The sequence below is a fragment of the Chlorocebus sabaeus genome, chromosome 6, assembly GCF_047675955.1.
Source record: "Chlorocebus sabaeus isolate Y175 chromosome 6, mChlSab1.0.hap1, whole genome shotgun sequence".
In the NCBI taxonomy this organism is placed as follows: domain Eukaryota; kingdom Metazoa; phylum Chordata; class Mammalia; order Primates; family Cercopithecidae; genus Chlorocebus; species Chlorocebus sabaeus.
This window is the reverse complement of record NC_132909.1, coordinates 18,422,608-18,442,390: the sequence shown is the minus strand read 5'-3', so window position 1 is coordinate 18,442,390 and position 19,783 is coordinate 18,422,608. Positions and strand designations below refer to the sequence as shown.

The 19,783-nt window shown below is 52.6% G+C and overlaps 1 protein-coding gene across 1 annotated transcript; it reads left to right on the top strand.

The window, feature by feature from the left end:
- Nucleotides 1–388: 388 nt before the first annotated feature.
- On the top strand, nucleotides 389–18,290 carry RAB4B (RAB4B, member RAS oncogene family). Its single transcript, XM_007996874.3, has 8 exons — nucleotides 389–549; nucleotides 2,131–2,211; nucleotides 2,496–2,610; nucleotides 6,005–6,067; nucleotides 6,147–6,301; nucleotides 9,176–9,271; nucleotides 9,359–9,489; nucleotides 17,916–18,290. The coding sequence occupies exons 1-7, from the start codon at nucleotides 534–536 to the stop codon at nucleotides 9,472–9,474; spliced, it is 642 nt and encodes a 213-aa protein (XP_007995065.2). The 5' UTR covers nucleotides 389–533; the 3' UTR covers nucleotides 9,475–9,489; nucleotides 17,916–18,290.
- The last annotated feature ends 1,493 nt before the right edge of the window (nucleotides 18,291–19,783 follow it).

Genomic DNA, 19,783 nt, shown 5'->3' with positions numbered 1-19,783 from the left:
TCCGAGTTTTCCTTCTTTTTGCCTTTGAGACCAGTAATCGCTCCCGCCAGCTCAAGATCAGCTCCTCTTCTAGCCTCTTTCTGTCAATCCTGCCCGTGCTCCCTTCTTTGCATTCGTATCCCCTCCCCCAAGTCCGCTCCAATCCAATCCGGAGACTCGACTCTGCCCCCGGACTCCAGACTAAATCCGTTCCTCGGCTCGGCAAAGCAGCTCTGCACGTCCCTTCTCACTTGCTCAGCCAATCGCTGGCCTCGGCCCCTCCCCTTTGGGCTTGGCCCCTCTCATGCCACCAATCCGCGCCTTTTGTCCCGCCCCCTGCCCGCGAGTCCGCCAATCCCGCCCTTCGGAAAGCGTGGTCTGGTATCCAGCTGCTGGAGCGGGTCGCGCTGGAGGGGGGCGGAGGCGGAAGTGGCGGTGCCGGGCCCGGGGAGTAGGAAGAAGCCGGGGCTGTAGCCGGAGTGGAGCGGCTGCCAGCCGAGGAGCAGGCGCGGCCGCGGCGCCATATTGCGGCCCTCAGCGGCCGCGACCGAGTCATGGCCGAGACCTACGGTGAGGGTGGTGGGCCGAAGCCGGGGTCCTGGGTCTGGGCCCAGGGAGGATGCGGCCTGTGGGAATGGGCGGGGCTTTGTAGATCAGGGGGCGGGGTCTGGTGTTATGGAGGCAGGGCCTAAGTGGATGCTGGGAGGGGTTTAGTGGGTCTGAGGCTGAGCTTAATTGATTTAGGTGGAGCCTGAGGGTCTGGTGAGTGGGTTAAATAGATCTGGGGCGGGATTTGAGGGAGCTGGTCCTTAGGGGTTCAGGGAGGCCCTGAGGGAAGAGGTGGGCCTTAATGGATCTGGGCGGAGCCTGAGTGAAGGGGCGGGGCTGACTGCCTGAATGGCAGGAGTCGGGCTTATGGGCTAGAGGGAACATGGATGGAAGCTCGGGACCCTGGGGCTGATCTGGCTGGAGTGAGCTCTGGAATGGGTTTGGGTATGGGCTGTCCTTGAGTTAGGGGCAGGACTTAGTGGCAAGGGGTGGGGCTTATGCGTGAGAATGGAGCCAGGGTCTGGGCAGTGGGAGGGAAGGAGAGGTGGGGAAGTGGAAAATCAGTAGGGATGCAGCACAGGAGGTGGTGATTGGAGGCGGGGGAAGCGCAGGTTTAGGAGTCAGAGGGAGCCGCATTCGTTCAACAAATACGGAAGAGAAGAGTGCAAAGACCCTGAGGTGAGAACCAGCTTGTCGTTTTCAGGGAATAGACTGAAGGTCAGGAGCTATAGTGGAGTGAATGAGTCAGAGGGTGGTAGGAGGTGAAGAGGAACAAGGGCTAGATGGTAGTCCTTGTTTAAATAGCTTTCAAGAGACTTTAGCGATGGACTCTGGAGCCCTTGGCCTAAGTTTGAATCTCACTTCTGCCTAGCTCTGTCACTTGGGGTAAGTCAGTTAACCTCTCTGGCCTGTTTCCTCATCTGGAAAATGGGAATAATTTTTAGGCTACCTCCCTCATAGAGTTTTCCTGAGGATGATGTGAGCTGTTGATGTGAGTAAAGACCTTTAGAGCTGTTCCTGGCCCACAGTAACAAACCTGCACGTGTGGGCTGGGCACGGTGGCTCATGCCTGTAATCTCAGCACTTTGGGAGGCCAAGGCGGGCGGATCACCTAAGGTCGGGAGTTTGAGACCAGCCTGACCAACATGGAGAAACCTCGTCTCTACTAACAATACAAAATTAGCTGAGCGTGGTGGCGCATGCTTGTAGTCCCAGCTGCTCGGGAGGCTGAGGCAGGAGAATTGCTTGAACCTGGGAGGTGGAGGTTGCAGTGAGCCAAGATTGCGCCATTGCACTCCAGCCTGGGCAACAAAGAGTGAAACTCTTGTCTGGAAAAAACAAAAACAAGGACAAAAAAAACCTGCAAATGTATCCCCTGAACCTAAAATAAAAGTTGAAAAAAATATATAGAATGTGCCTGGCACATGGCAAGTACTACGTAAGAGTTATCTGTTACTGTTACCTATTGGTTTGTTTCTGCCTATGTCTGTTTCTCTCCCTCTAACTGTGATGGTTAGAGAGACAGATTGGATTGGAATCCATCTTTTTCCCTGTATCTTTCTCTCCCTGTGGGTATCCCTGATTTTGGCTCCATCTGGTCAGACTTCCTCTTCAAATTCCTGGTGATTGGCAGTGCAGGAACTGGCAAATCATGTCTCCTTCATCAGTTCATTGAGAATAAGTGTGAGTTTCCCGCAGTGGTCCTGGGAACCCTGAGCTGTGGTTATGGGCATGGTGTGGGCTGGTGGGCAGCTGGTGGGGAGGGCAGGGCTGGCCATAGGTACAAGTCCAGTCCTGGCTTTTTGGTCCTTGCTTTGTCCTATGTCCTTTACTAGGTTCTCCTTGACCTCAGTCACTCCAGCAATGAGAATGGGTTTGTAGAGACTGAGAAGGCCTTGGAGGATGGGGGATCCTCTGAGCTGCCTCCTCTCTCCCTGCACTGCCCCTTCTGTTCCTCCCACTCCCAGTCAAACAGGACTCCAACCACACGATCGGCGTGGAGTTTGGATCCCGGGTGGTCAACGTGGGTGGGAAGACTGTGAAGCTACAGATTTGGGACACGGCTGGCCAGGAGCGGTTTCGGTAGGTGGGCTGGGCTCCCAAGGGTGATGAGGAGAGAGAGAGAGAGAAGGAAAGAGAGAGACAGACGTGTGTGTAGAGTCTCTTGGAGACACTGAGAGGGCAGACAAGGCAGAGAGAGAGAGAAGAGACACCGTAGTTAGCAGGTATATATATCCAAGGAGAGAGGGAATACTGGAGAGAGAAAGAGATGGCGGAGAAAAAGAGGTAGGGGCCAGGTGCAGTGGCTCATGCCAGTAATCCCCGTGCTTTGGGAGGCCAAGGTGGGAAGATTGCCTGAGCCCAGGAGTTCAAGACCAGCCTAGGCAACATAGCGAGACCCCATCTCAAACAAAGAAAAAGAGAGAGAGAAAGTGGCTTGGGGAGGGGGTGAGGGATAGAGACTGAGAGACACTGAAACAGAAAGAGAAGGGGAAACTTGAGAGACACACACCCAGAAAGGAAAAGAGCAAGAGAGACAAAGACTAAGAGAGTTGAAGAGAATGATAAGGGAGGTAAGGAGGCCTGGCACAGTGGCTCACACCTATAATCCCAGCACTTCTGGAGGCTGAGGTGGGTGGACCACTTGAGGTCAGGAGTTCAAGACCAGCCTGCCACCACGGTGAAACCCTGTCTCTACTAAAAATATAAAAAAAAATTAGCTAGGGTGTGGTGGTGGATGCCAGTTACTCGGGAGGTTGAGGCAGGAGAATTGCTTGAACCTGGGAGGCACAGGTTGCAGTGAGTCAAGATTGCCCCAGTTCTCCCCAGCTGGCGTGACACAGTGAGACTCTGTCTTAAAAATAAATAAATAGGGCGAGGTGGCGGGCGCCTGTAGTCCCAGCTACTCAGGAGGCTGAGGCAGGAGAATGGCGTAAACCCGGGAGGCGGAGCTTGCAGTGAGCTGAGATCCGGCCACTGCACTCCAGCCTGGGCCACAGAGCAAGACTCCGTCTCAAAAATAAATAAATAAATAAATAAATAAATAAATAAATAAATAAGGGAGGTGAGGAGACACAGAGAAACAGAGGTCAGAGGCAGAGAGGGAGACAGGGCAAGTCGGACAGGTGTAGTTGGACATTGAATGAATGAATGCATAGATTTATGGAAAGGCAAGGGTGAGCATGAGAGCCACAGAGATGGAACAGAAAGAGAGACAGTGAGAAATAGGGAACTGAAGACAACACACAGGCCAAGGCAGGAGAACCGCTTGAGTCCAGGAGTTTGAGAGCAGCCCGGGCAACATTGTGAAATCCCATCTTTCCAAAAGAGAAATGGAGAAATGGACGTGTTGTGGGAGAGGGAGAGGGAAATGCATAGGGCTCAACACATGGTAGGTCTTCAGGAAATGACGGCAGAAAAGTGGATCGACACATAGAAACCTTAGGCAAGTCTGAGAAACAGAGACAGAGAGCAGGGAGAGAAATAGAGGGAATTCAGTCCGTGGAAAAGTGTGATCTGTGGCAGCACTTAGTAGCTGCTGAGTTAATACTCGTGTATGGATTCACTGCCTGAGGTGCACAGAGCCCAGAGGCAGAGAGAGGGGCTGAAGGATAGACAGGTGTGTGGCATGGGCTAGGTTTACGGTGAGTGCTCAGTAAATGCTTGTGGAATGATTGCATGAGTTCCAGAAGGACCCAGACTGGTGAGACTGAGAATGCAGAGTTGGCTACACTGGGAAGGAGCCTCCACCTGACACAGCAGGACAATGATAAGCAGATGTTGCATAGCGCTTGGGCAGGGCCAGGCAAAGGGCAGATTTGCTCAGAAAATGTTAAATGAATAAATGCACAAATGCATGGGAAGGCAAAAGTAAGCATGAGAGAGCCAGAGAGATGAAACAAACAAAAAAGACAGGGAGAAATAGGAAATTAAATAGGGCCAGCCACGGTGGCTCACACCTGTAATCCCTGCACTTTGGGAGACCTAGGCGGGTGGATCACTTGAGGTCAGGAGTTCAATACCACACTGGCCAGCATGGCGAAACCCCATCTCTACTAAAAATGCAAAAATTAACTGGACGTGGCAGTGCATGCCTATAATCCCAGCTACTTGGGAGGCTAAGGCAGGAGAATCACTTGAATCCGGGGGGCAGAGGTTGCAGTGAGCCGAGATCACGCCATTGCACTTCAGCCTGGGTGAAAGAGCAAAACTCCATCTCAATCAATCAATCAATCAATAAAAGACACGTAGGGCTGGGCACAGTGGCTCACGCCTGTAATCCTAGCACTTTGGGAGGCCAAGGTGGACGGATCACTTGAGGTCAGGAGTTTGAGATCAGACTGGCCAACATGGCAAAATCCCATCTCTACGAAAAATACAAAAATTAGCCGATGTGGTGGCATGCATCCGTAATCCTGGCTACTCAAGAGGCTGAGGTGGGAGAATCGCTTGAACCCAGGAAGTGGCGGTTGCAGTGGTTGCAGTGAGCCGAGATCATGGCGCACTGCAGCCTGGGAGACAGAGTGAGACTCTTACTAAAAAAAAAAAAAAAAAAAAAAAAGGCCCATAGGTTAAGGCAGGAGAATCACTTGAGCCCAGGAGTTGGAGACCAGCCTGGGCAACCTAGCAAAGCCCCATCTTTACAAAAAATATTAAGAAATTAGCCGGCCGGGCGCGGTGGCTCAAGCCTGTAATCCCAGCACTTTGGGAGGCCGAGATGGGCGGATCACAAGGTCAGGAGATCGAGACCATCCTGGCTAACACGGTGAAACCCCGTCTCTACTAAAAACACAAAAAACTAGCCGGGCGAAGTGGCGGGCGCCTGTAGTCCCAGCTACTTGGGAGGCTGAGGCAGGAGAATGGCGTAAACCCGGGAGGCGGAGCTTGCAGTGAGCTGAGATCCGGCCACTGCACTCCAGCCCGGGCGACAGAGCAAGATTCCGTCTCAAAAAAAAAAAAAAAAAAAAAAAAAGAAATTAGCCAGGTGTGGTGGTGCACACTGGTAGTCCCAGATACTCCAGAGGCTGAGGTGGGAGGATCCCTCCCCTGGGAGACTGAGCCCAGGAGTTTGAGGATGCAGTGAGCCAAGATTGTGCCACTCACTCCAACCTGGGCTACAGAGCAAGACCATCAAAAAAATTAAAATTAAACTTAAAAAAAGACACACATGTACGAGACATAGAGAGAAAAAGAGACCAATGGAAAGACAGGGACATAGAGAGAGACAAAGACGGGAGACTTACAGACAGAGGCAGCTGGCCAGCTAAGTGAGATAGAAGCTGAGAGAGGCAAAGAGAGAGGGACTGCAAGGATGCAAGAACAGAGAGGAATTGCATGGCAACCCGACCAAGGCCAGGTTTTGGGGGATGGGCCAGCAGTGAAGGGGGACCTCCGAACCACCAGTCTCTCTGCAGAGGGGGGCATTCTCGGGGCAGGCCCCAGCCTTGGGGGTGACTGGGTCCCCCTGGCCCCACAGGTCGGTGACGCGGAGTTATTACCGAGGGGCAGCTGGAGCCCTGCTGGTGTACGACATCACCAGGTGGGTGCCCGGGGTGGGTGGGGCAGGGCATGGGTGGCTCCTCTCTGCACTGCCTCCCTCCCCTCTCCCTTCTCCACAGCCGGGAGACGTACAACTCACTGGCTGCCTGGCTGACGGATGCCCGCACCCTGGCCAGCCCCAACATCGTGGTCATCCTCTGTGGCAACAAGAAGGACCTGGACCCTGAGCGGGAGGTCACTTTCCTGGAGGCCTCCCGCTTTGCCCAGGAGAATGGTGAGGGCTGTGTCGTGGACCAGGTGGTGGTGGGGGTGGACAGTCCACAGGGACCGTGGGTTTACTGGCTCTGAGTGGTGTGCCTGGCAGGGGAACGTGGAGGTTCAGAGGTCTGGGTTCAAAATTGAGTGTTGGCTGGATATGGTGGCTCACACCTGTAATCCCAGCAGTTTGGGAGGCCAAAGTGGGAGGATTGCGTGAGCCCAGGAGTTTGAGACCAGCCTGGACAACATAGTGAGATCCTATCTCTACAAAAAATTTTAAAAATTAGGTGGCTTATACCTGTAGTCCCAGCTACAGTGGAGGCTGAGGCAGGAAGATCACCTGAGCCTGAGAGTTTAAGACTTCAGTAAGCCGTGATCACGACATCGTACTCTAATCTGGGAGACAGAGCAAGACCCTGTCTCCAAAAAAAAAAACAAAAAACAAACAAAAAAAACCCTAAGTGTTGCCACCAGTGAGCTGTGTGATTATGCTGGTTCTCAGTTTCCTCATCTGGAAAGTGGGATCACAGTGTTTCCGCCTCACAGTGTGCTGTGATGATTAAGGGAGATTGTCTGTGGAAAGTCCTCAGCACCTGCCACAGAGCGGGTGCTAGATTAATATTGGCTGCTAAGGTTTCGCCTACAGTGGGGAGGCAGCACAGGGTATTGGTTTAATTATTTTATTATATTTTATTTTATCTATTTTTCCCTCCTACCACACCTTCCCGGGTATTGGTTTAATGTAGAGATTGCAACCCCCGATGGCCCTAGGTGAAAGGCAGTTTTTTTTTTTTTTGAGACGGAGTCTTGCTCTGTCACCCAGACTGGAGTACAGTGGTGCAATCTCGGCTCACTGCAACCTCTTTTTTTTTTTTTTTTTTTTTGAGACGGAGTCTAGCTCTGTCGCCCAGGCTGGAGTGCAGTGGCGCAATCTCGGCTCACTGCAAGCTCCGCCTCCCGGGTTCACACCATTCTCTTGCCTCAGCCTCCTGAGCAGCTGGGACTACAGGCGCCCACCACCGCGCCCAGCTACTTTTTTGTATTTTTAGTAGGGATGGGGTTTCACTCTGGTCTCCATCTCCTGACCTCGTGATCCGCCCGCCTCGGCCTCCCAAAGTGCTGGGATTATAGGCGTGAGCCACGGCGCCCGGCCTCAAGTGATTCTTCTGCCTCAGCCTCCCGAGTATCTGGGACTACAGGCACACGCCACCACACATTTTTGTATTTTTAGTAGAGACGGGGTTTCACCATATTGGCCAGGCTGATCTTGAACTCCTGACCTTGTGATCCGCCCGCCTCAGCCCCTCAAAGTGCTGGGATTACAGGTGTGAGCCACCACACCCGACAAAAGGCACATTTTTGAATATAGGAGATGGGATGGGGTAGATCCTAGAGTAACAGGCACTAGTGTTAAGGGGAGTGCAGCATACTGACAACCCACACCAAAAGACTTGCAAGGGCCAACCACAATGGCTCACACCTGTAATCCCAGCATTTTGGGAGGCCAAGGTAGGAGGATCACTTGAGGTCAGGAGTTTGAGACCAGCCTGTGTAACAGAAGGAGACCCCACCTCTACAAAAAAAGAAAAAAAAAATAGCTGGGTGTGGTGGTATAGGCCTGTGGTCCGGGCTACTCAGGAGGTTGAGGCAGGAGGATCACTTGAGCCCAGAAGTTCGAGGCTGCAGTGATCTATCATCACACCACTGCACTCCAGCCTAGGGGACAGAGAGATACTTTGTCTCAAAGAAAAATACAAAGAAAAAAGGTTTGCAAGTATAAACTCGTTTGAAAACATTGTGTTGGCCAAACCACCCACATCTGGTGGCTTGAGATCTGCTTATGTTCCCCTGGTTTGCAACCTCCAGGTTTTAAAGGAGGTTTTACCATCAGAGAGGTGTGGGTGTGAATCCAGCTCTGATTTTCTGACTGTGGGACCTTGTCACGAGGCTGATGGGTAACTCTGGTTGGCCTGTGCCTGTCCTAGATGGTGCTAGGGACACAGTGTTGGAGACAGCCCTAGGCCCAACCTGCCTGGAGCTCACAGTTCAGTGGGTGGGGGTGGAAGGACAGACCCGCTTGCCAGACAGTGACAGCCCAGAAAGGCCAGGGCTTGATGGCGAAGCACCGGGAGAGAGGGGTGAGAGCCAGCAGGGGAGGGCCCCAGAGGGGCCAGGGCCAGGATTGGGGAAGCAGGCAGAGGGATTGGGGTGGGATGGAGAACACAAGCAGAGGGGTCAGGGCTGCGATAGGGCAGGCACAGGTAGAGGGGTCAGGGCTCGGATAAGGCAGGCACAGGCAGAGGGGTCAGGTGGGATAAGGGGGCACAGGGAGAGGAGTTACATGGAATGGGGAGCATGAGCAGAGGGTTGGGGTGGGATGGGGAGCCCAGGTAGAGGGGTCAAGGCCAAGTTTGGGGGGCACAGGCAGAGTGTTTGCATGGGATGGGGGAGCATGGGCAGAGGGGCCAGGGGTGGAATGGGGCAGGCCCAGGCAGAAGGGTCTGGGGGGTACAACGGGGACCCAGGCAGAGAGTTGGGGCCAGAATGAGGAGGCACAAGTAGAGGGGTCAGGGCCAGGATAGGGGGCCACAAGAAGCTATGGGAGCCCTAAGTAGGCACCTTACCCAGCCTAGGCAGTCAGGGAGGACTTCCTGGAGGAGGAGCTGTGTGAGCTGAGCTCTGAAGGAAGAGCTGGGTGGGCATATGGGGAAGTGGACATCAGTGGCGGGGAAGTGGACATCAGTTGCAGGGAAATGGCATGCGCGGAGGCCTGAGGTAAGGGTAAGCAGAGATGGAACATTGGAGGAACAGGATGAGAGTCAGCAGGTGAGAGCTCAGTGAAGGGTGGGGACTGACTGGGGCCTTGACCTCAGAGTGTGTGCCCCTGCAGAGTTGATGTTTCTGGAGACCAGCGCTCTCACAGGTGAGAACGTGGAAGAGGCGTTCCTCAAGTGTGCCCGCACCATCCTCAACAAGATTGACTCAGGTGAGGCCCCGACCGGCCCGAGTGGGAGCGGAGGGCAGGCCTGGGGGTCTCCAGGCCACAGTGCTGACCTCTCCCCTTCCCCGACAGGCGAGCTAGACCCCGAGAGGATGGGATCCGGCATCCAGTACGGGGACGCGTCCCTCCGCCAGCTTCGGCAGCCTCGGAGTGCCCAGGCCGTGGCCCCTCAGCCGTGTGGCTGCTGAGCCTTGCGGAGCCAGGTGGGACACTGGGGGCTCAGAGAGGCAGGGTGGTCTCCTGGGAATGGGGGAGGTGGTGTGGAGAAAGACACTGAACATGTCATGGCAAGAGAAACAGAGTGAGAGAGAAAGATGCAAAAGCACACAAGCTAAAGCAGGCATCTGGCTGGGTGCAGTGGCCTGTAATCTCAGCGCTTTGGGAGGCCCAGGTGGGCGGAGGCAGTTCATTGGGTGGGGGTGGAGGGACGGACCCACTTCCAGACAGTGACAGCTCAGAAACGTCAGGGCCAGGCTGGGCACAGTGGCTCACACCTGTAATCCCTGCACTCTGGAAGGCTGAGGCGGGTAGATCACCTGAGGTCAGGAGTTCGAGACCAGTCTGGCCAACATGGTGAAACCCCCCCTCTCTACTAAAAATACAAAAATTAGCCGGGTGTGGTGGCAGGCGCCTGTAATCCCAGCTACTTGGGAAGTTGAGGCAGGAGAATCGCTTGAACCCAGGAGGTGGAGGTTGCAGTGAGCTGAGGTCACGCCATTGCACTCTAGCCTGGGTGACAAGAGCGAGACTTCGTCTCAAAAAAAAAAAAAGAAAGGTCAGGACCAGATGGGGAAGCACTGGGAGACTGGGGGAGATGGGTCAGAGCCAGCAGGGGAGAGGCCCAGGGGGGTCAGGGCGAGGGTCGGGGCACAGGCAGAGGGATCGGGGGTGGGATAGGGCAGGCAGAGGGGTCAGGGTGGGATGAGGGGACACAGGCAGAGGGGTTGCATGTGGTGCGGGGGAATACATAAGGTCAGGAGTTCGAGACCAGCCTGGCCAACATGGTGAAACCCCTTCTCTACTAAAAATACAAAAATTAGCCAGGCGTGGTGGTACATGCCTATATTCTCAGCTACTCGGGAGGCTGAGGCGGGAGAATCACTTGAACCTGGGAGGTGGAGGTTGCAGTAAGCCGAGATTTAGCCACTGCATTCCAAACTGGGCCACAGAGCAAGACTCTGTCTCAAAAAAAAAAAAAAGGAGACATCTTCCAGGCCACAGGGAATCCACCTGTCCCCTGCAGCTCCAGGCCAGCTTCCTGCCCTAGACCTTGACCCTTCCATTCATAGTTCTGCAACAATTCATTGAGCGCCTGCTGTGTGCCAGGCCCTGCTCAAGGCACTGGGGATATAGCAGGGAGTAAAACAGACTCCCATCCTCATGGTGCTGACATTCTCTTTGGAGGAGACAGGTGATAAACGAGATGTGAGTCGGCTGGGTGCAGTGGCTCACACCTGTAATCCCAGCACTTTGGCAGGGTGAGATGGGAAGATCACTTTGAGACCAGGCTGGGCAACAAAGCAACCTTATCTCCACAAAAAGTTTTTTAAAATTAGTTAGGCGTGGTAGTGTGCACCTGGAGTCCCAGCTGCTCAGGAGGCTGAGGTGGGAGGATGACTTGAGCCCAGGAGTTCGAGGCTGCAGTGAGCTGTGACCATGCACCACTGCACTCCAGCCTGGGTGACAGAACGAGACTGTCTCCAAAAAAAAAGAAAGAAAGAAAGAAAAGAAATACATAAGTAAAGTAGATAGTAGTGAGAAAGGTAAGAACTATGGAGAAAAATAAAACAAGCACAAACGGGTGGATAGGGTGGAGGAGTGTACTTTTTTTTCCCTTTGAGACAGGGTATCGCTCTGTCACCCCGGATGGAGTGCTGTGGCACGATCTCGGCTCCCTGTAACCTCTGCTTCTGGGGTTCAAGTGATTCTCCCGCCTCAGCCTCATGAGTAGCTGAGATTACAGGTGACTACCACCACGCCTGGCTAATTTTTTGTATCTGCCCGCCTTGGCCTTCCAAAGTAATGGGATTACAGGCGTGAGCCACTGCACCCGTCCTTTTTTTCTTTTCTTTTTTTTTTTTTTGAGATGGAATCTCGCTCTGTCACCATGCTGGAGTGCAGTGGCATCACTGCAACCTCTGCCTCCTGGGTTCAAGCGATTCTCCTGCCTCAGCCTCCCGAGTAGGTAGGACTACAGGTGTGTGCCACCATGCCCAGCTAATTTTTGTGTTTTTAGTAGAGATGGTTTCACCATGTTGGCCGGGTTGGTCTCGATCTCTTGACCTCGTGATCCACCCACCTCAGCCTCCCAAAGTGCTGGGATTACAGGTGTCAGCCACCGCACCTGGCCTAGAGTGTACTTTTAAACAAGATGATGGAAGCCTCACTGAGAAGATGAATTTGAGTAAAGGAGGGGAGACAGGGAGGCCTGTGGAGATCTGGGGCAAGAGCGTTGCCTGAGAGCACAGCAAGTGCAACGCTGCTAGTGAGGGGCATGCCTGGCGTGGGTGAGGGTGACCGAAGCAGCCAGTGTGGGCGTCATGGAGGACCTGTGTGTGTGTTGCGGGTACAACATGAGATGGGGTCAGGGGTTGGAGGAAGCAGATCAGTTAGGGCCTGTAGGCCCTGGGGAAGCCTCTGGCTTATACCCTGTGTGGGAGCCACGGGAAGCTTCTGAACAGAGGAGGGACAGGATCCGATTCAGGGGTTCACAGAGTTCCTCTGCCTGCATAAAGAGAAGAGACTGTGAGGGGCAGAGGGGGTCACCAGGACACCAGAGAGGAAGCTGCTGCCAAGTCCAGGGAAGAAATGGTGGAGGACAGGACGAAGGGGCAGGTAGAGGAATGGCTGAGAAAGGAATAGGGTCCATGTCCTCCCTAGACTCTTTGTCTTCCAGTTTTGGCCAATATATATATTTTTTTCTTCAGTCCTTTTTTATTATTATTTTTTTGAGACAGAGTCTCGCTTTGTTACCCAGGCTGGAGTGCAGTGGCGTGATCTCAGCTCACTGCAAGCTCTGCCTCCCAGGTTCACGCCATTCTCCTGCCTCAGCCTCCCAAGTAGCTGGGACTACAGGCGCCCACCACCACGCTCAGCTAATTTTTTGTATTTTGTTTAGTAGAGACGGGGTTTCACCGTGTTAGCCAGGTTGGTCTCGATCTCCTGACCTCGTGATCCGCCTGCCTCGGGCTCCTAAAGTGTTGAGATTACAGGCGTGAGCCATTTTTTGTTTTGTTTTGTTTTAGAATCTCACTCTGTCACCCAGGCTGTAGTGCAGTGGCACCATCTTGGCTCACTGTGACCTCCGCCTCCTGGGTTCAAGTGAATTTCCTGCCTCAGCCTCCCAAGTAGCTGGGATTACAGGTGTGTACCACCATGGCCAGCTAATTTTTTTTTTTTTTTTTTTTGAGACGGAGTCTCACTCTGTTACCTGGGCTGGAGTGCAGTGGCATGGTCTCGGCTCATTGCAACCTCCGCCTCCTGGGTTCAAGCAAGTCTTCTGCCTCAGCCTCCCGAGTAGCTGGGACTACAGGCGCGTGCCACCATGTCTGGCTAATTTTTTGTATTTTTAGTAGAGACGGGGTTTCACCGTGTTAGCCAGGATGGTCTTGATCTCCTGACCTCATGATCCACCCGCCTTGGCCCCCCAAAGTGCTGGGATTACAGGCGTGAGCCACTGGACCTGGTCAATTTTTGTATTTTAAATACAGATGGGTTTTGCCATGTTTGTGAGGCTGGTGTCAAACTCCTGACCTCAGGTGATTCACCCGCCTTGGCCTCCCAAAGTGCTGGGGTTACAGGCCTGAGCCACTGCGCCCGACCAATCCTGTCTCCTTTTGATGCGGCCCCTGGGTCTTTCTAACACACACATCTGCTCCTCTCGCTCCCTTGTTCAAAACCATCCATGCCTCTCAGGGTCCCAGGACCCAGCAGAACTCCTCAGCCTGGTGTTTGACCCTCTGCAGGGACTGGCCCCTGCCAGCCCAGCCTCACCGGCCTCAGCCACTTGTCCGTCTCCCTACCTCTCAGGCCACTCCAGCCACACTGAAGTTCTTCCCATTCCTCTGGGCCCTTGCTCATCATGCTGGGCCTCTGCCTGCAACACCATTCCTACCCTATTTTCCCTGGCAACCTCCTTCCCTCCTCCAGGAAGCACTACTTGTTCCTCCATGCTTGGTCCAAACTTTTTTTTTTTTTTTTTTTGAGATAGAGTCTCACTCTGTCACCCAGGCTGGAGTGCAATGGCGTGATCTCAGCTCACTGCAACCTTCGCTCCTGGGTTCAAGCAATTCTGGTGCCTCAGCCTCCTGAGTAGCTGGGACTATTGGCACCGGCCACCAATGCCTGCTAATTTTGTGTATTTTTAGTAGAGACAGGGTTTCACCATGTTGGCCAGCTGCTCACAAACTCCTGGCCTCAAGTGATCCACCCACCTCCGCATCCAAAGTGCTGGGATTATAGGCGTGAGCCACTGCACCCGGACCCAAACTTCTTGACAGGCTTTCAAAACCCTGCAGGATTTGGTCCCATACCCCCTCTCTGGGGGATGTGTATGTCTTGCCAATTCTCCCTTCTATACTTCATGCTCAATCCCCTCCCAGCCCTTGGCAGCTCCAGGGTGGGACAGGTGGGGAACAGGTGGTTAGACCTTGGATCTACTTGGAAGGCAGAGCCAACATGATTTCCTGATGGAATGGATGTGTAATCTGAAAGAGAGAGAGGAATCAAGGATGATGTCTTCAGAAAGTGCTCTCTTGTCCTTCCAGCACTTTGCACCTGCTGTGCCTGGGCAAGAAGTTTGCTTATCTGTAAAATGAGGCTAATAATAGCACCTGCTTCTATAGGTGTTGAGAAGAAATAAGTTAATTCACGAAAGTGCTCAGAATGGCGCCTTGTGGTCAAGACTTGATCGATGAGGGCTGTTTTTAAAGTTTTCTTCTTAGCCATCTTTGGGCTGAGCTCAAAGGAATGGGTGTGCCCTCTTCACCTCAGGGCGAAGCAGAGACTCTGTCCTAGAGTTCGCCCTCAGTAGGTCAAATGTAACAAGGCAAGCCTTTTTCACACTTTGTGGACTGCAATCTGCAGGAAGAAATATATTTTACGTGTTGATCTAGGACTGACTGTAGAAGATCCCACCCACATATAAAACTCAGACACATTTTCCTACCACCAGTATTCTTTCGTTTTTTGGCACTGAAGTGAAAGTCACATAACATACATTTACGTGACTTTTCAAAGTGTACAATGCAATGGCATTCAGGACATTCACAGGGTTGTGCAATCACCACCTCTGTGCTGTTCCAGAATGTTTTCCTTTTTTTTTTTTTTGAGACAGAGTCTCGCTCTGTTACCCAGCTAGAGTGCAGTGGAGCGATCTTGGCTCACCGCAACCTCCGCCTCCCTGGTTCAAGCGATTCTCCTGCCTCAGCCTCTGGAGTAGCTGGAATTACAGGCATGCACCACCACACCCACCTAATTTTTGTATTTTTAGTAGAGTCGGGGTTTGACCATGTTAGCCAGGCTGGTTCGAACTCCTGACCTCAGGTGATCCACCCGCCTCGGCCTCCCAAAGTGCTGGGATTACAGGCGTGAGCCACTGTGCCCGGCCTCAGAATGTTTTCATTACACTAAAAGGAAACCCCATACTTATTAAGCAGTCATTCTCCATTCCCCCAGCCCCTGGCAACTACCAATTTGTTTTCTGTCTCTGTTGGCCAATATAATATTATTTTCCTTTATCTTTTTTTTTGAGAAGGTTCTCACTTTGTCACCCAGGCTCGAGTGCAGTGGCACCATCTCAGCTCACTGCAGCCTTGACCTCCTGGGCTCAAGTCATCTTCCCATCTCAGCCCTCCAAGTAACTGGGACTTCTGGTGTGCACCGCCACGCCCGGCTAATTTTTGTATTTTTGTTTTTTGAAGAGATGGGGTTTCACTATGTTGCTCAGGCTGGTCTCAAACTCCTGAACTCACGTGATTCACCCACCTCAGCATTCCTGTAAGTGCTGGAATTACAGGTGGGAGCCACCATGCCTGGCCTCTTTTCCTTTTTTCTTTTCTTTTTTTCTTTTTTTTTTTTTTGAGATACGGTCTCACTATGTTAGCCAGGTTGGTCTTAAACTCCTGGCCTTGCCGGGTGTGGTTGCTCACGCCTGTAATCCCAGCACTTCGGGAGACTGAGGCAGACAGATCACGAGGTCAGGAGTTCGAGACCAGGGTGACCAACATGGTAAAACCCCATCTCTACTAAAAATACAAAAATTAGCTGGGCGTGGTGGCATGCGCCTGTAATCCCAGCTACTCAGGGGGCTGAGGCAGAGGAATCGTTTGATCCCTGGAAGTGGAGGTTGTAGTGAGCCGAGATCGCGCCACTGCAGTCCAGCATGGGTGACAGAGCGAGACTCCGTCTCAAAAAAAAAAAAAAGACCCAAACCAAAACAAAACAAAAAAACTCCTGGCCTCAAGCAATCCTCTACCTCAGCCTCCTAAAGTGCTAGGATTACAGACATAAGCCACCGAGCCCAGCCAACCAATATAATATATCTTTTTAAATTATTATTATTATTTGAGATGGAGTTTCGCTCATGTTGCCCATGCTGGAGTGCAATGGTGTGATCTCGGTTCACTGAAACCTCCGCCTCCCAAGTTCAAGTGATTTTCCTGCCTCAGCCTCCCTAGTAGCTGGGATTACAAGTGTCCACCACCATGCCCAGCTAATTTCTTTGTATTTTTAGTAGAGACAGGGTTTCTTTTTTTTTTTTTTTTTGAGACGGAGTCTCGCTCTGTCGCCCAGGCTGGAGTGCAGTGGCGCGATCTCAGCTCACTACAAGCTCCGCCTCCTGGGTTCACGCCATTCTCCTGCCTCAGCCTCCCGAGTAGCTGGGACCACAGGCGCCCGCCACCACGCCTGGCTAGTTTTTTGTATTTTTAGTAGAGACGGGGTTTCACCGTGTTAGCCAGGATGGTCTCGATCTCCTGACCTCATGATCCACCCGCCTCGGCCTCCCAAAGTGCTGGGATTACAGGCTTGAGCCACCGCGCCCGGCCGAGACAGGGTTTCAACATGTTGTCCAGGCTGGTCTCAAACTCCTGACCTCAGGTGATGCACCTGCATTTAAAAAAAAAAAAAAATTTTTTTTTAAATAATGTTTTAATTTTGTAGAGACAGTGTCTGTGTTGCCCAGGCTGGTCTCGAACTCCTGGGCCTAAGTGATCCTCTCCTGCCTTTACCTCCCAAAGTGCTAGGATTATAGGTTTGAGCCACTGCACCCGCCTAACCAATAGAATATTCTTATTATATGGGATGCACTCTGATATTTGCTGTTCTATGCTATTCTATTTGAATTTAAAAATTGGTCAAGGCCCACCAAACTGATTTCCCCACCAAGGTAGTGACACACGTTAGAATTACCTGGAGAACTTTAAAATATACTGATGCCCAGAGATTCTGAAGTGGTTTCAGGACTTTTTTTTTCTTAATTAAAACATAAATAGAGATGGGGTCTCACTATGTTGCCCAGGCTGGTCTCAAACTCCTGGCCTCAAGCGATTCTCCCGCCTTGGCCTCCCAAAATGCTGGGATTAAAGACATGAGCCAGCCAGTTTCAGCATTTCTGGAAGCTCTCAGTTAATGCTATATACAACCAAAGCGAGAAACACTAACCTAACGTCTCCCCAGTTTGGGGAACACTGAAATGAGACTTAGAGCCAGGGTGATCCAGGAACATAGAGGGACTCAGAAAGATACAAAGGCAGGTTCATTTTATTTATTTATTTATTTAGTTTTTTTTTGAGATACAGAGTCTCCCTCTGCTACCCAGGCTGGAGTGCAGTGGTGTGATCTTGGCTCACTACAACCTCCGCCTCCTGGGTTCAAGCGATTCTCCTGCCTCAGCCTGCCAAGCAGCTGGGACTACAAGCGCCTGCCACCATGCCTGGTTAATTTTTGTATTTTTAGTAGAGACGGGGTTTCACCATTGGCCATGCTGGTCTTGAACTTCTGACCTTGTGGTCTGCCCGTCTTGGCCTCCCAAAGTGCTGGGATTACAGGTGTGAGCCACTGTGCCCAGCCTATTTATTTTTTTGAGACAGTCTCACTCTGTTGCCTAGGCTGGAGTGCAGTGGCACAATCTTGGCTCACTGCAACCTCCACCTCTCAGGCTCAAGCCATCTTCCCACCTCAGCCCCCCAGGTAGCTGGGACTGCTGGTGCATGCCACTACGCCTGGCTAATGTTTGTATTTTTTTGTAGAGATGGGGTTTCGTGGTGCCGCCTAGGCTGGTCTTAAACTTCTGGGCTCAAGCAATCCTCCTGCCTTGGCTTCCCACAGTGCTGGGATTACGGGCGTGAGCCACTGCGTCCAGCCAGATTCATGATATTTAGATGTTGAAATGTGGCTTTACAGACTTAGCTTTCTGAGGCAAACAAACAGGGAGATGCAGGTACCCTCAGCGCAAGCCCCAAATTACCTGCAGGGGAGAGACGGAAAATCAGACAATGTAGAAATTGGGAGAAGAAAGGTATGGACAGACCAATGCAGATAGGAGGGCAGGGAAATACCTGGAAATGAGATAGAGACTAGCTGGACAGACCCCAGGGACCCTGCAGGTCACCACACCCTTCTCTTTCAGCTCACCTGTTCTTCAGGACCAGCCCTGCCCTTCCGGCTGGGGCCCAGGCCCAGGCTCCGAGAGGCCGTGTCCCAACCTGCCCTGGCCCCGGAGAAGCTGTGCCGCCACCTGTCCCCCTTCCTTGGTGGGGCCTGGCTTTGGGGCAAGACTGAGCCACAGGGGAAGGGGGATCCCGTACCTGCTGCTGCTTCCTCTGTCTTGGCTAACCTCTGTCCCCCTGAACCCCTAACCATACCCCAGAGCTCCCAAAGCCTGAGACCAGGGTCATTTGTCCCTACCTCCCTGCCTGGCCCTGCTGTTGCTAGTACCTGTTATTTATTACCTGGAGGCCCGTCCAGCACCCACCCTACCCCCATAAAGCATTGTTTACACCTGTGTCTTGGCCTCCATTATTCTGAGATGGCAGGGAGATGGAAGAGGTCCCTGATGGAAGAATCAAATATCATGGTGTTTGGGGGCCTTGTTTCTGTTTTTTGTTTGTTCGTTTGTTTTGAGATGGGAGTTTCCTTCTTGTTGCCCAGGCTGGAGTGCAATGGCGCGATCTTGGCTCACCACAACCTCCACTTCCCGGGTTCAAGAGATTCTCCTGCCTCAGCCTCCCGAGTAGCTGGGATTACAGGCATGCGCCACCATGCTCGGCTAATGTTGTATTTTTAGTAGAGATGGGGTTTCTCCATGTTGGTCAGGCTGGTCTCAAACTCCCGACCTCAGGTGGTCCACTCGCCTCGGCCTGTCAAAGTGCTGGAATTACAGGTGTGAGCCACCAGCATGGCCTTGGGGGCCTTGTTTCCTGATTGGACATGGTGTGGGGTATGCCAAGCATGATGACTCAGGTGCCTGTTGCGGAGGGAGGGAATTTGTTACTGTGTGGACAGTTTGTGACAATCTGTGTTCTAAGCTCAAGTGTGTAAACATGCTGATGTCCCTGTGTTTGTGACGTGTACATGTTTCCAGTACCTGCGTATGGGATGATGTCTATAGGAATGTGTGCTGGTTGTGTGTGATGCTGATAGCTGTAACTGCTCTGTGGCCTTGGTGATTGTATTGGTGAGTGTATTGGTGAGGCTGGTATTGTTTGGGAATTTGAACCTATCGGTGGGCCTCCGGTCTGTGCATGCCTGATGCCTGAGAATCAGAGGCAGTGGCTCACTACTGCTTGTGTGCCTGTGCATGTGTGCCCCTGAGGTCTGTGTGTGTTTCGGTGTGAATTTGGCTCCTTTTAAACACCCATGTGTGGCCAGGTGTGGTGGCTCACGCCTGTAATCCCAGCACTTTGGGAGGCCAAGGCAGATGGATCACTTGAGCCCAGGAGTTGGAGACTAGCCTGGGCAACACAGAGAGACCCTATCTACAAAAATAAAAAACAGAAAAAGTTAGCCAGGTGTCATGGTACACACCTGAAGTCCCAGCTACACCGGAAGCTGAGTGGTGAGGATCACTTTAGTTGGGAGGTTGGGCCTGCAGTGAACTGTGATCGTGCCACAGCACTTCAGCCTGGGCAGAAGGGTAAGACCCCATCTCAAAAACAAAACTAAACAAGAAACACCCTTGTGTGGCCATGAACCCTGTGTGTGCCCTGAGGACTGCGGGTTTTTGTGCAATTCTCACGCATGTGTAGATACCAGTATGCATGTCCTTGTGCTCACGCGAACTGCCCTACGCCCTCAGGTGGCCTGCTGGGGACTGGTGCAGCCCCCTGAAGACACTCCCAGTTGCTCGTCGCCCTCCCACCTCCGCGTCCGCCTTACCGACCCCGCGGGAGCCTTGAGTCCCAGCTCTCCAGAGTTACGGTGGAGGGGGCGGGGCATTCAAAATGACCTTATACCTTAGTCCCCCAAAATGTTCCCAGCTCTGTAGCGTTCCGTGGA